At 44.2% G+C, this 16,717-nt stretch overlaps 1 protein-coding gene across 1 annotated transcript in view; it reads left to right on the top strand.

Annotated features, from left to right (window-relative positions):
* The window catches only part of MAD1L1 (mitotic arrest deficient 1 like 1), a 740,224-nt gene that overhangs the window by 366,727 nt on the left and 356,780 nt on the right, over positions 1-16,717 (top strand). The window contains exon 14 of the mRNA XM_069734326.1: positions 9,152-9,240. Coding sequence (XP_069590427.1) covers positions 9,152-9,240 — 89 coding nt within the window. The remainder of the gene's footprint in view (positions 1-9,151; positions 9,241-16,717) is intronic.

Below are 16,717 nucleotides of genomic sequence, written 5' to 3'. Positions count from 1 at the left end.
AAATGAAGCAGCAGAATCGTCGGCAGGAGCGGTCTGTGACCACTTTGTGCTGGCAGGGATGGTCACCGGCCTGAACAGGCAGGTAGTTAACTACAGGTGCGTCTCACAAAATTTGAATATCATCAAAAAGTGAATTTATTTCAGTTCTTAAATATAAAAAGTGAAACTCATGTATTATATAGAGTCATTACAGAGTGATCTATTTCAAGTGTTTTCTTTTATGTTAATGTTGATGATTATGGCTTACAGCCAATGAAAAAGTCATTATCTCTGTAAAATAGAGTATTTTAGAACACCAGCTTGGAAAATGATTTTAAAATCTGAAATGTTGTCCTACTGAAATGTGTGTCCAAGAAATGCCAGTTCTTTTTGGATCAATTACTGCATCAGTGCGGCGTGGCATGGAAGCGACCAGCCTGCGGCACTGCTGAGGGGTTATGGAAGCCCAGGTTGCTTTGTTAGCAGTCTTCAGCTCGTCTGCATTGTTTGTTCTGGTGTCTCTCATCTTCCTCTTGACAATACTCCATAGATTCTATATGGGGTTAAAGTCAGGCAAGTTTGCTGCCAATCTAGCCCAGTGATACTGTTGTTTTTAAACGAGGTATTGGTACTTTTGGCAGTGTCGACAGGTGCTAAGTCCTGCTGGAGAATGACATTTCCATCTCCAAAAATCTTGTCGGCAGAGGGAAGCATGAAGTGCTCTAAAATTTCCTGGTAGACGGCTCTGCTGACTTTGTTCTTGATAAAACACAGTGGACCTACTCCAGCATATGACATGGCTCCCCAAACCATCACTGATTGTGGAAACTTCACACACTAGACCTCAAGCAACTTGGATTGTGGCCTCTTCACTCTTCCTCCAGACTCTGGAACCTTGATTTCCAAATGAAATCCAAAATTTACTTTCTCTTGAAAACAACACCTTGGACCATTGAGCAACAGTCCGGTTCTTTTTCTCCTTGGCCCAGGTAAGACGCTTCTGGTGTTGTCTATTGGTCATGAGTGGCTGACAGAAGGAATGTGACACTTGTAGCCCATGTCCTGGATACGTCTGTGTGTGATGGCTCTTGAAGCAATGACTCCAGCAGCAGTCCACTCCTTGTGAATCGCCCCCAAATTTTTGAATGGCCCTCTCTTAAAGGGAACCTGTCACCCCCAGAATCGAAGGTGAGCTAAGCCCACCGGCATCAGGGGCTTATATATGGCATTCTGTTATGCTGTAGATAAGATCTGATGTTTCCTGAAAGATGAGAAAAAGAGGTTAGATTATACTCACGCGGGCGGTCCGATCCGGGGCCTCCCATCTTCTTACAATGACGTCCTCTTCTTGTCTTCACGCTCCGGCGCAGGCGTACTTTGTCTGTCCTGTTGAGGGCAGAGCAAAGTACTGCAGTGCGCAGGCGCTGGGCCTCTGACCTTTCCCGGCGCCTGCGCACTGCAGTACTTTGCTCCGCCCTCAACAGGACAGACAAAGTACGCCTGCGCCAGAGCCGCAGCGTGAAGACAAGAGGACGTCATCGTAAGAAGATGGGAGGCGCTGGACCGGACTGCGACACCCATCAGACCCGGACCACAGCGGGACTACCCCTGGGTGAGTATAATCTAGCCTCTTTTTCTCATCTTTCAGGATACATCGTAGGCTTATCTACAGCATTACAGAATGCTGTAGATAAGCCCCTGATGCCGGTGGGCTTAGCTAACCTTTGATTTTGGGGTGACAGATTCCCTTTAACAATCCTCTCAGGGCTGCGGTTATCCTGTTTGCTTGTGCCCCTTTCCATTAATATGCTTGGATACAGCACTCTGTGGACAGCCGGCTTCTTTAGCAATGACCTTTTGTGTCTTACCCTCCTGTGGAGTATGTCAATGACTGTCTTCTGGACATCTGTCAAGTCAACAGTCTTCCCCATGATTGTGGAGCTACTGAAACAGACTTAAGGTATCGTCACATTTAGCGACGCTGCAGCGATATAGGCAACGATGCCGATCGCTGCAGCGTCGCTGTTTCATCGCTGTGTGGTCGCTGGAGAGCTGTCACACAGACAGCTCTCCAGCGACCAACGATGCCGAAGTCCCCTGGTAACCAGGGTAAACATCGGGTTACTAAGCGCATTGCCGCGCTTAGTAACCCGATGTTTACCCTGGTTACCATTGTAAATGTAAAAAAAAACCAAACACTACATGCTTACATTCCGGTGTCTGTCCCCCGGCCTCAGCTTCCCTGCACTGTCAGCGCCGGCCGGCCGTAAAGCAGAGTGGTGACGTCACTGCTGTGCTTTATGGCCGGCCAGCGCTCACAGTCAGTGCGGGAAGCTGACGGTGAGGGGACAGACACCGGAATGTAAGTATGTAGTGTTTGTTTTTTTTTTTTACATTTACACTGGTAACCAGGGTAAACATCGGGTTACTAAGCGCGGCCCTGCGCTTAGTAACCCGATGTTTACCCTGGTTACAAGTGAACACATCGCTGGATCGGAGTCACACACACCGATTCAGTGATGTCTGCGGGAGATCCAGCGACGAAATAAAGTGCTGGCCTTCTAGCTCCGACCAACGATGTCACAGCACGATCCAGATCGCTGCTGCGTGTCATACACAACGATATCGCTATCCAGGACGCTGCAACATCACGGATCGCTAGCAATATCGTTGTTAAGTTGTTCAGTGTGAAGGTACCTTAAGGGATCCTTTTTAAACGCATAGGAAGCCTTTGCAAGTGTTTTTTGTTAATTATTCTAATTTACTGAGATAATGACTTTTGGGTTTTCGTTGGCTTTAAGCCATAATCATCAACATTAACAGAAATAAACAAATGAAATACCGTAGATCACTCTTTTTGTAATGACTATATAATATGAGTTTCACTTTTTGTATTGAAGAGCTGAAATAAATAACGGTAACTTTTTGAGGATTTTCTAATTTTGTGAGATGCATCTGTATTTGCCTGCAAGATCTTATCCCCATAGAGTAAAAAAAAAAAGCAAAGTCCCAGATAACTCCTTTAAATTATTAATAATTCATAGGAACTGTCAAAAATAATGGACTTAATAATCTAATACACATTGTTAATATATAACTAATAATAAAGAAAAATTATTATAATACAAATTTGCAAAAAAATAAATAAAACATAAATAGTGACTGGAGGACAATGTTCCCCTGTATAAAGAAAAAAGTATTTGATTGTACAAATATGTATTTAATCACCTTTCGTTAGCAGCACATATTCCAAAATGAGAGGTGCGGGACGACCAACTCTGAATATACAGGATTTTCTGATACTCTGCCTAGAGTTGGCGCTGCTGTGTGTCTCTGTGGCCACACAGTGGTCGTGAAGGGAATTGCAGCCCGTTAAAGGGCTTTGCTCGCATGTCAAGATCATAGGTGCTGATAATTAGAGTTCTTTTGTGAAATTAGTGCACGGGGTAGGTGTAGATCTCCAGTACCCAATATTGCTGCAATATTGCTGGAGCGCTGCTATATTTGTTGTAATATCAGAAGTGCCATTTCCTTCTCTCCTGAGCCCGGTGTCTCTGTAGATCTGAAGACGGCTGCAGGAAGGAGAATAATGAATCTGTTTGCAGAAGCGAGGAGCCGCGTACCTTCCATTTGCAGTCCTGTACTTGTGTGAATGGCTCGCCTCTCCTCTCCTCCCCGCCGGCTTTGATAGACTCAGCCGAGCTGCCGATAAGAGGAGTCATCAGAAAATTGAGGGAAACATTTTTTGCTATGATAATCTTATCAGTTTCTGAATAAACAGTGGTGTTGAAAAGTACCGCAATATTGGCGCGCACCTTGGCTCCTCTCCGTCTGGCTGGGGTTATGTGATAGGATTGATCTGAAAGAATCTTCAGCATGTTTGGCTCGGTATTTATTTACTTTTCATAATTTATTTATTTTTTTATGTTTTGCTTTGGAATATTTGCTTTAATATCAGATTAATTGTTTTGAGAATTGTGGATTGGGAAGCAGAATGTTTCCTTTTTTTTTATTCATTGTAATTTCATGTATTTTTGTATAATTTTATTTTCCCATAATTGTTTTTTTTTTTTTTTCCCGAATACTGTGAAAAGTAGTTTTAAAAGATGGCATCTTGGCAGCCTATTCCTTGGCACAGTACACAAAATAAAGCTGCGTATAAAAGCTCTCAATTTCCCTATATAATAGACAGATCTTTGGGACGTGGACAGATCCACCAATACTGATTTCAAGTTTTTCCGGACTCTGATATTAAATTGATAATTCTTATGCTCCCAACACCCCACAATCAGCTGATTAAAGGGGTGGAAGGGGCTCCCTACTTTGGCGAGTAGTGCATCCTCTTCTCTGCTTACCAGGCGCCTTTAATTTGTAGTTTACAGCTCATTCCTATTCTCTTAAATGGAACTGAGCAGCAGAGAGTTGTAATACCAAACACGACCACTACATCATTTATGGCGCTGTTCCTGGGAAACAATATAAGTGACATGACCCCTTCAATCTGCTGATCAATTAAATGGTTTCTGTGCTTTTAGACAACTGCTTCTCAATGTGAGAGACAATTTGCAAATCACTTTATTTAAAAATTATCTGATCTTATCCTCAAAAACATCCCTCCAAATTGTCATTAGGTGTCTGTTTTGTCTAACTAGCACTCATCTGCCTGTTGTAAAGTATAATCCATCTTTAGCTGCAGATTTGCCGAGATGAATTACATGGAGTAGAGGTGGTTCTTTGTCTTTGTACAGAGGGTTGTTTTTTTGTTTTTTTTCCCTCTGTATGCTCCTGCTCTCCTGTTTGTCAAGCTGCATAAAGGCAACACAGAAAGGGGAACAGGAGCAGTGTATTTTAGGAAGTGTCTTAAATGAAGAAGCAGCACCTATAGTGCTGGTGGAATTCTGACTAAGAACTGCCCACTGTAAAAGAGTGGATGGCAAGTTACAGCTTGTTGTGGGAGATGAAGGTATTAAGACTATGCTTTTTTTACAGGATTTGTGTGAAATGATAAGTATGCTTTAAAGCAAATCAATCATAGGATTCGTGTGAAAGGATAGGTAAAGGAAATTTGTCAGCAGGTTTTTTCTATGTAATTTGACAGCATCATGATGTAGGTACAGAAACCCTGATTCTAGCTATGTGTCACTTAGTTTACTGGGTGCAACCAGTTGTGATAGAATCACATTTTTTCTCTGCTGAAGATCTAGCAGAGCTCTGAGTGCTGAGCCCTGTATAACTCCTCCTTCACCACTGACTGGCAGCATTCTGTTAATATACAGAGTACACAGAAATCTGCCAATCAGTGGTTGGACCAGCAGGCATGAGACATGTAGTCCTCTAGTGATCTCTTGCTGATAAAACACTGATTCTATTGAAACCGCAAAACGCACCCCAGTAAGTGACACATCGCTGGAGTCAGGGTCTCTGCCCCTACATCAGGCTGCTTTCAGATTTCATAGCAAAAACCTGCTGACAGATTCCCTTCAAGACTTTTTGTATGCAGCACAAGGATTTAAATTGGTTAACACGATCTCCCAGGAAAGTAACTCCTATAAAGTAACACAACTTCACATTTTTGCCAGGGTCTCTTCTGGTGATGGTGGAAAGACATATGGACCTTTGTTGCAATTGTTTCCCAGGGGTGCCAAGCCTGCCATAGCCATAGCATATGGATTGGGTTGTTTCTTCTTTAATTGGCATCAGCAGATGGCTGTCTCATTGTATGAATGAAGTGCGTATGACAATATTAATAGAATCTCCCCCTAGCACGCGTTTTATTACAACGTGGAGCTTATTTGTCAAAGCGCAATGGAGGAATTGACCCCAAGTGCAAATAAAGCAATTTTCTCCATTTACCATGTAACAATAACAGGAAGATAAACCACTTAATGTGTCATTACGATCAAGCTCTGACTATTAATTAAGGCCGCTCAGAAGCTACGAAACTGCAGTCTGAATTTTAGATAAAAGCGTCTGCATCCCTGCAGGAACAGTGCGGTATTCTGCAGTACTGACCGCCATTTCCGTGCCAGTGTTCCCACGTCAGCTCAGTGCCAGCACTGCTGCTCCCACCGCCCCTGCAGGAACAGTGCGGTATTCTGCAGTACTGACCGCCATTTCTGTGCCAGTGTTCCCACGTCAGCTCAGTGCCGGCACTGCTGCTCCCACCGCCCCTGCAGGAACAGTGCGGTATTCTGCAGTACTGACCGCCATGGCCTTGCCGGTGCTCCCACGTCAGCTCAGTGCCGGCACTGCTGCTCCCACCGCCCCTGCAGGAACAGTGCGGTATTCTGCAGTACTGACCGCCATGGCCTTGCCGGTGCTCCCACGTCAGCTCAGTGCCGGCACTGCTGCTCCCACCGCCCCTGCAGGAACAGTGCGGTATTCTGCAGTACTGACCGCCATTTCCGTGCCAGTGTTCCCACGTCAGCTCAGTGCCAGCACTGCTGCTCCCACCGCCCCTGCAGGAACAGTGCGGTATTACCGCCATTTCCGTGCCAGTGTTCCCACGTCAGCTCAGTGCCAGCACTGCTGCTCCCACCGCCCCTGCAGGAACAGTGCGGTATTCTGCAGTACTGACCGCCATTTCCGTGCCAGTGTTCCCACGTCAGCTCAGTGCCAGCACTGCTGCTCCCACTGCCCCTGCAGGAACAGTGCGGTATTCTGCAGTACTGACCGCCATTTCCGTGCCAGTGTTCCCACGTCAGCTCAGTGCCAGCACTGCTGCTCCCACCGCCCCTGCAGGAACAGTGCGGTATTCTGCAGTACTGACCGCCATTTCCGTGCCAGTGTTCCCACGTCAGCTCAGTGCCGGCACTGCTGCTCCCACCGCCCCTGCAGGAACAGTGCGGTATTCTGCAGTACTGACCGCCATGGCCTTGCCGGTGCTCCCACGTCAGCTCAGTGCCGGCACTGCTGCTCCCACCGCCCCTGCAGGAACAGTGCGGTATTCTGCAGTACTGACCGCCATGGCCTTGCCGATGCTCCCACGTCAGCTCAGTGCCGGCACTGCTTCTCCCACAGCACGTTACGCTTCTGCTCACAAGGGCTAAAAGTTTTGGCCTGTAAACAGGTGTTGTCAGACCCGTGCAGGGCGCAACGGGCTGTGGCGTCTCTGAAGGCTCCGACTGGGAATCTCATGAATTCATATTGGCTGTGGTTTCCAGGGTTAGTCGGGGGCCGTGAGCTTTGATTGAGACCTTGATTGACATCACTTACTAACAGGCCGGCTTCTGTCTTGTATCAGATAAAAGAGGAGGCATGGGCCAATCCGGCTGAAGATGAGGAGAGTACAGTAATTTCCGTAAATTGGAGGTAGAAAGCCTCTACTGTGTCATACACTGACTTAATTTGATTTTTGTCTATGTTGTGTTTATGTCCAAAATCTGTGCATTCATCTTAGTATAGCCATAGCATTACATTTATAAAATTAAAGGGGTTTTCCAGTTTCACAAAACAAACTGCACTTTACTTACACTGCCCCCATCGCTGCTCCCAGTATCTGTTCTTGTCTGCAGCGCTGATATATCGACAGCACTGCAGTCAGTCAGTGAGGTTAGCAGCTCAGGCAGAGGTCAGTGATTGCCTGCCATACTGTCGATGTGATGTCAGCTCTGCAGACAACAACACATTCCAGGAGCAGAGGTGGACACTCCACTCTGGACCTGGAAAAGGTGAGTAAATAACTTTTTTTTTTTTTTTTTGTAAAAGAAGCTGTGCTGGCGAAAAAGGTTTTTGAAAAATAACTGCAATAAGGTTACTGACAGTTGCCCCAAGACTATATTAATGGTCACATATTCTTAGAATGGGTTTATGCAAGATTGGTGAGGTCCAATTCATGGCACCTCTACCATTGAGCTGGTTGAAAGCTCCTCCATATAATAAATCATTTGCCAGACTCAGTGCCTCATTTGAGAGTGGCTGTGCTTGATATTACAACTCCGGCTTGTTAATATATATATATATATATATATATATATATATATATATATATATATATATATATATATATATATATATATATATATATATATATATATATATATATATATATATATTTAGAATAGGTCATCGATTTATAAGATCTTAGGGGTCCAACTCCTGACATCTCCACCCAACAGCTGTCTGGATTTATTCTATGTTGTTTACCAGGCACAGCCCCATATATTTGGCGATTGCTGTGCCTGGTACTGTAGCTCAGTCCCTTTTACAATTGCTGTGCCTGGTACTGTAGCTATGTCCCTTTTACAATTGATGTGCCTGGTACTGTAGCTATGCCCCTTTTACTTAAATGGAGCTGACCCGCAAGTCAAGCCCGGGATGGAGTCCTTTGATCATTTTAATCAGCTGATTTCTGGAAGGGCCCCACCGATCTGTTACTGGTTTCCTGAGAGGCTCAAATTACTTCATTCCCATGTACAAATTGCGATAAGCTCCTAATTTTCATAAATCCTCCCTGATTAGTATCTGCTTTGAATAACTTCATGGGATTGCTGGATTATGACAACCCTTGCTATGAAAACAGCACCCAGGAAACTCTGGTCCCGTGTCTGTCTGTAACCTGGTCAAAAGTGTCCATTTTATGCTCTTATTTTATTCCTGCAGCTCCTTTTGTTTGTTTTTCTAAAATCTACCATCTAATTTTGTATGCGCTGTACCAAAAAGGCAGTGCTTACAGGATCCTCGGGGGCGTGTCTTTAGACTGCTCTACATTACCATGTGGGCCACACCCCTTTTGTAAAGGTCATAAAAAGTAGCAATGACTATTAAGGCCCAAAACTGGATGGCAAATGTAAAAAAAAAAAATGGCATACTCAGGGGGCAGCGGGAATAACATAGGAGTGAAAACTTGACACTTTGACTTTGGTGACAAATCCCTTTTAAGAGAAAACTGCAAATGGAAAGCAGAGTGACTCCTTTTCCTAGTACCTTATTGCTGCCGTTCCATCTACCCACCTGTAGCTTTCTGTCGTGTTCATCTTCTCTGCCTCCTCCAATCAATACTTTGTAGCTTTTAATTACTTCAACTGTAAAAATCAGCGACCCTATAAGATTAGCAGTCACCTAGAATAAATTATTCCGAAGTTATTACCCTCAATCAAAAATGCTGTGTTGTTGTCCTTCCCAAGCCTCTGCGCTTGTATTAATACATCTTTGACTGTTTGTGTCCCTGCAGCTCACCGCAGAACTGAGTCTCTTAAAGTCGCAGATGGGCACGACAGAGCTGGGCTCCTCCATCACAAGTGAGGCCGTCAACTCTCTCAGGTCAGTGAAAAGAAAAGTTTGTCATCTCGTTGGTTGGTGCATTACACGGGTGCTGTTTATTTCGGTTTTTATATCCCCTTGTAATGTGAATGAATAGCTTCTTAAAGATGTCCGTCGATGTGTAATCAATATCTGCCTTGTGTCCTAGCGGAAAAGTATTGCTTCTCCTAGAAAGGCATCTTAGGAATAACCCTCCTAAGCCTTCTGTATGGGAATGCAGGTCATAAGAAGTCGAATCAAATAATACTCTGATATCCCTGATCCAATGATTGGTTCTGGAGAAATCCATGTTTTCGGATATGCAAATGAGCTGAAAAGTTCTCTGTGTCAGATTAATGGCATGATTGCCAGGGGTTCCAGCAATCTGACTCCCAGTGATAAGTGAGTTAACTTACTATTTTGTGAATATTCCTTTAACTTTTGTTGCTGCATGTATGGCTTTAGCATGATTCCTGTGCGAGTACACCTGTTCTCTCTGCGCATGCCAGCAAACTAGAAGACAACAGTGCATGCCTGAGAACTAGAAGACAAAGGCGCATGCCCGAGAACTGGAAGACCACGGCACATGCCTGAGAGCTAGAAGACAACGGCACATACACAAGAACTAGAAGACAATGGTGCATGCCCGAGAGCTAGAAGACAACGGCACATGCCCAAGAACTAGAAGACAAAGGTGCATGCCCGAGAATTGGAAGACAAAGGTGCATGCCCCGAGAGCTAGAAGACAACGGTGCATGCCTGAGAACTAGAAGACAAAGGTGCATGCCCGAGAACTGGAAGACCACGGCACATGCCTGAGAGCTAGAAGACAACGGCACATACACAAGAACTAGAAGACAATGGTGCATACCCGAGAGCTAGAAGACAACGGCACATTCCCAAGAACTAGAAGACAAAGGTGCATGCTCGAGAGCTAGAAGACAACGGCACATGCCCAAGAACTAGAAGACAAAGGTGCATGCCCGAGAACTGGAAGACAGACACATACCCAAGAGCTAGAAGACAACGGCACATACCCGAGAACTAGAAGACAATGGTGCATGCCCGAGAGCTAGAAGACAACGGCTCATACCTGAGCACTAGAAGACAATGGCTCATACCCGAAAGCTAGAAGACAACAGCGCATGCCCGAGAACTGGAAGACAACAGCGCATGCCCGAGAACTGGAAGACAAAGGCGAATACCTGAGAGCTAGAAGACAACGGCACATACACAAGAACTAGAAGACAATGGTGCATGCCCGAGAGCTAGAAGACAACGGCACATGCCCAAGAACTAGAAGACAAAGGTGCATGCCCGAGAATTGGAAGACAAAGGTGCATGCCCCGAGAGCTAGAAGACAACGGTGCATGCCTGAGAACTAGAAGACAATGGCGCATACCCGAGAGCTAGAATACAACGGTGCATGCCTGAGAACTAGAAGACAATGGCGAGGCACATTCCTGAGGACTAGAAGACAATGGTGTGGTGCATGCCTGAGAACTAGAAGGCAATGGTGTGGTGCATGTCCGAGAACTAGAAGACAATGGTGTGGCACATGCCCGAGAACAAGAAGACAATGGTGTTGTGCATGTCTGAGAACTAGAAGACATTGGCACACGTTCAGGATTTTGAAACGCTTGTAGTGTAAAACTAGAATGGGGCTTTTGTTTAAGTGCCTGGCACCTGTGACTATTCAGCTGAGTGACTCCACCCCGGTGACTCCAAGAAGCCAATTTGCATACAGCGCATACACTGATAAAAGTTCAGCCTTTAAATCATGCATATAAGGATTAAACATATGAAGACATGTTTACTAAGCTGCTTATCCAGAATGTAAGTCTGTGGTGGTGCCTTAGGCAGATAACTGCTACCGACAGGTTTCCTTTAAGTGTTCAAAATGCCGTTTGGCCCCCCTACTTTAGTTGATGTCCAACTGTAACCTGTGCACCCATCTCTCTGTAGTTAATTTGAATAGCAAGAAACCTTTTTTTAAAGAAAGATTGCAGTAAAAAAGTTGATGCATTATTCTACTTAGTGCAGGGTTTGACTGGGAGACATGCAGTTGTGGGGACTCGGACGTGTTTTTCTAGCACTCTGACCCTGTTAGCACTCGAGCATGCTCAGATAACACCTCATGCCAGCATGTTCACCCATCACTAGACTTTATCTGTAATGTTTTGGCTCTTTAGAGTCTCCCTGCTCCACTCATGGTGACTGATAAGTCTTTCCCAATGTACAAACGTGGGAGAGACCTGCCAATCATCTGAAGCAGAGCTGGGACAAGGCTGCTGGGGGCGGTTCTGTACTACTCAGATCTAGCCCTATGATTCTTAGTCACATCTTCTGTTTTTAGGAGTAAAACTTACCTGGTTGCAATTGTGCTGCCTTTGGTGGTTTGGGCAGCATGAATCAAGTGATCTTGTACGTAGAGTGACACGTTGTTCCCGCAAACCGAGCTGTGGCATCACGCAGTGCGTTAGTTTATCCTTGAGTGTTTCTTTAGCAATAAGATTATATTATTATTATATAGTGTTAATATATTGGGAAAAATGGTTCATAGGGAAAAACAAAATTTTATCTCTAATCACATTGCACATATTATCATCTTATAATTATAAATTGGAGCCATTAAGTTCATTTTCTTTCCCCGTATCCCGTCCATATTGCAGTTGGTTGGTGCGCTCATCATTATAGTGGCATCATCCTCCCCAAATTTAAGGCTCCAGCACTTGTCCCTTGACTGATGGAGATGGCACCTGTAGCAAGACCAGTCCTCAATTTTTTTTTCCCCTTTTAACTGTTAAATCATTAACCCTGCGTCAACATAAGCCTACTGTTGTACCTGAGAAAATGTGCGGTAATACTCCTGATAAGATAAAAAAAATCTACAAGACGATATCATGCATTTAATATTCTTTCCATTAATTATCCACATTTTTGACAATTGATCTGACTGAATGGAAAAAGGTGTTAAAAGTCTATAAACACACCACTTCTTTTACATCACTTCCACTTACCCCTTATTGTCACTTTCCTGCATTTGTTGTCTTTCATCTTAGGTTTAAAAGGGTTTTACAGTTTTGGAAAAAATACTGTATTGTCGATTGCAGTTGTTCCCGGATTCAGCTCTGTCTATAGTTCTCCTACTCAGTGTTGACATTACTGCAGCCAATAACTGAGCTCGGCAGCTCTGTCAATGGAGCTGCTGAGCTCACTGATTGTCTCCAGCGCTGTCAATGCTGCAGAGTGCAGACCGTAACAGACACCAAAAGTAGTGGTAGACACTCCATGCTTTAGCCATGAGGAAGGTGAATAAAGCACAGGGTTTTTTTGTGATTACAAACACTATGCTATAGAGCTTGTAAACGCTGCTCTTAAGCTCTCTGGATCACTAGATCTTCTGTGTCATCGTGCTCCTCTGAGGCTGCAGAAGGAAAGCTGCCTCATATAGTAGTATCAGGGAGCGCACAGGTCAGAGATGCAACCATGATGTGCCGGTCCGAACTGTCAATCAAGCAATAGTGCACATCCCCCTCAGAAAGCAAAAAGCTGGTAGGCAAGTCAGCCCCTCCTTCAAAAAAGGCATCAACCCCTTTAAAAACAAATGCCTTATCTGAAGGTAACCGGTGTTGGATTGTCCAACCTTTGGACAGAATTGGCAGTTTTGCTTCTTTACTGCATGAAAAAAAAACAAACAAAAAAAAACAATAAAGGAATATTCCAGTGAGATCAAGTTATAGCATATCCACTGGTTTGGTTTAGTGGAGCTCTCAGTGAAAACACCTCCATCTATCACCGGATAGATGGTCTTGTGTTCCCCGTTTAAATGAAGCTGTGGTCGAGCATGTGCCCTGCCGATATTTTCTTTCTGTTGTGAAGTGGTGATCTTAAGCAGATCGACAGTTATCTCTGTATGCACATTGACATAGGAGGCTTTGAAACACTGATTAGGTCCGCCCACTGGACTCCTAAGATTTTAATGAATATGATTGCTGGGTTTCTTACTAGTATATGCCTATATTGTGATTGGTAGGGGTCTTACTTCTGGGATGCTAACCTATTCTAAAAATAAAGACCCAAAATGTAGGTGTCATAGTATCGTTGCAGGATTTCTTGGACAAAGTGGCTTTTTCCCTATCAGTAATGCTGGGGAGGCCCTAATTTATCTCTGTACCCTGGAAAGTGGAGACACTGGGGTAACGTGCCTTTCTAAGCTTCTGAGTTACCCTTATCTGTTCTCTCCCTCACCCAGGATGGTGTGAGGCCAAAGTGTATAGGATTACAATAACCAGACAGGCAAGGGAAGACAAACAGAGATAAATGAAAACGGCAATCATACAAAATACACTTACCAAACAACAGAGTGGAACACAGGGCAGGCTACGTTACGTGAATCCGAATATGATAGGGTGAGGATGAACAGGTGAACAAACTCAATACAGAAATTGCCAGAACAACTCTCCAAACGCCAACTCCAAACCAAGCAGTAAGAACTAACACTGGCAATTCCACTGGCAAGCATATATAGCAGAGGGGAGTGTCCAACACAGAACAGCTGAGGCCAGCCATGATGGAGAGCTCCTGGACATCAACTGAACTGATTAACCGTAGCAATGCCAGATCTAAGAATCTACACTATCTAGTAAGATGGGGAATCCGTTCTAACCAGTGATGGGGTTCGGATAACCAGACTCCTTGATCTTCTTGGCCCTAGCTTTGGTGGTATCCTTGTGACAGTAGGTGAAGTTTCTGATACAGACCCCTTGGACGCCTTCGATGAGCCAGAACAGACTGCTGCTACTTATAGGCTATATATAATTGTACATTCCACCTGGAGGCAAACCCTCGCCATGTGGTGGAAGCTCCTAACGTTTCTACACCGTTCATCACACAATGTTTTTCTTACTTTTTATTAGCTGTTATACCTTCCATGCACAATGCAGCCTTACGTCCTGAATGTTTTTTTTTTCCATAGGTGTCTCTTCCAATTTACACTGATTTTCTTAGTAATTCTTCAGATCTGTCTTCTCTTTTTTTTTTGATGGCCACTTCCAGGAAGGTGATGGAACTTGATAATACTGCGTCCTTCTGTACATCTGTCACGCTGCCTCCCTACATGCACAAATTGGATTTCCTTCATTCTGTAGCTCACATAATGGAAAGCGCAGAGAAGACGGCTTACTCTGTTACCGCAGGGGTAAAAGTCCAGAAAACATCGGAGGCGAAGCTTGATTTTCTCTAATTGTGATTAATGATTGCAGGAAGCCCCATCGCCCCAATGACCATAGGTGGGCACTAAGATTTATAGTTGCCTACAGACACTCTATTAAAGGGCTGAGAGAAACCAAAGCTCCCTTTCAGTTCAATTAAAAAGTAGCGATAGGTGAAAAGTATAGTAAATAAACCGTATAGAGCCCACATGTTTGCAGTGTACTAAACTCACATGTCATGGTCATGCATACTGGCTTAACCCACAGGCCAAGTCCATGTAGGTGTAGCTTGATGTTTATTATCAGTGATTTGGCATAGTCTTAGTTATCTGTGCATTTCTTAAAGGGAATCTGTCTGCAAGTTTTTGTTATGTAATCTGGCAGCAGCATGATGTAGGGACAGAGACCCTGATTCCATTGATGTTTCACTTAGGCTACGTTCACATTAGCGTTTTGCGTGTTTGCGTCGGGCGACGCAGCGGCGACGCATGTGTCATGCGCCCCTATATTTAACATGGGGGACGCATGGACATGCGTTGTGCTGCGTTGTGCAACGCATGCATTTTTTTTGCCGCAAGCGTCGGGCGCAGAAAACGCAACAAGTTGCATTTTTCTTGCGTCCAAATTTCGGCAAAAATCGACGCATGCGTCGCAAAACGCAGCGTTTTTGGGTGCGTTTTGGTGCATTTTTATTTGCATTGTGCGTTGCGTCGCCAACGCAGCGGCGCACAACACAAATGTGAACGTAGCCTAAGTTTACTGGGTGAAGCAGTTGTGATAGAATCACAGTTTTCTGTGCTGCAGATCTAGCAGAGCTCAGAATGCTGAGCTGTGCATAACCCCACCCAGACTACTGATTGGCTAGTCAGTCTTGAGGGTGGTGATAATCTCCTGCTAATAAAACACTGCCTAGTAAGCACAGCCTAGTAAGTGACACATCGCTGAAATCGCGATCTAACAAATAGTCAATCCCTGTATGTGTTGCAGCTGTCTTTCCACAAAACATGCAGCTGCAGGGTCTCAAAAATATTATTTGAGCACAACCAAAATACTCTGATAACATCCGAGCATACCTGGATAAGACATTGTCTGAGCACATTCGTTCATCACTACCCAGCATCTAAGTGTGCTTACAAGGGCAATGGGTCTTGAAGGAGTGTGGCTTCCAAAAAAAAAGGGGCCTAACACTTGCAACTCTTGGAAAGCTAGCTCTTCAAGTTTTCAAAGTATGGTTATAATTTGCCCCACAACCATTTTCATGCTCTGTAGCATGCCATCCTTTTTGTCAGTGGGTGCTTCCTTTTAACCAGCATTTTGCCAGCACTATAGGCATTGGAACTTTCCCTTCCCAGCTTGCATAGAGCCTGTGAATGTAACATACAAGACATCTGTCCTGAATTCGTTAAGACTGTCCAGATTTTTTAGACACCATCACTGCAAATTTGCAGGGTTACTTGATAAAGGGGAGATTTACCCCAAAACAGACCACAAATGGATATTTTTGTACAGGATTGGGGCAGTCCTGGATGGGACTTAAGTGCTTCTAAATCACAAACACCAATGTTGGTAACTATTTTGTCTATTGACTTGTCTGCCCGAACTGAAGTGTCTTTACGAATTTTTCCAGACAGGATAGCCGGAGCAGAGAGTCAAAGTCCTGCCGCCACTTCTGTAATCCGCCTCTGCTTCTTTGCTGCTACAGATGGATTACACCTGACAGTAGGCAGCAGACAAGTTACACAGAAGGGAATGGCCTGCACTCTGGACTGATTTTTTTTTTTTTTTTTTTTTGGGGGGGGGGGGGGGGGATAGGACAACAATATTTTTATATACCGTAGATCAATGTGCACATTATCTATGTATCTCCTTGTCTATCAAATGAGTGTTTTCTGAATGTACATGGACTATTGAACCCTAGTGAAGCTTTGATCCAATCTGCAAAAAAACATGGCTGATTGATAATCCTGAAAGTGAAACGCGCTGGGTGTAGTAAATAACGGAGATCAGATTGTTGGCATATGCTTTAGAAGCAGAGCACAGCTTAAATACATCATACATTGGAAAAAAAAATATTTGATGCTGCAGATGGCATTTGGCACACTAATATAGAAGGCGCCCATCTGTTATTTGCTACTACTATTTTCTTTTTCCTTTTTTTTTTTTACGAAACAGTAAAGCAGTGCCAAGTATTAATAACAATTTTAACTAGTATTAGAGGTGAGAAACTGGAAGAGTCTTTTGTGATCTAACAAATCCTTGATTGCAGGGACTTGACCATTAGAGTC

Source organism: Ranitomeya imitator, chromosome 7 (genome assembly GCF_032444005.1).
Source record: "Ranitomeya imitator isolate aRanImi1 chromosome 7, aRanImi1.pri, whole genome shotgun sequence".
Classification (NCBI taxonomy): Eukaryota; Metazoa; Chordata; class Amphibia; order Anura; family Dendrobatidae; genus Ranitomeya; species Ranitomeya imitator.
Note: the sequence above shows the minus strand (reverse complement) of the source record. Positions and strands in the feature narration are given on the sequence as shown.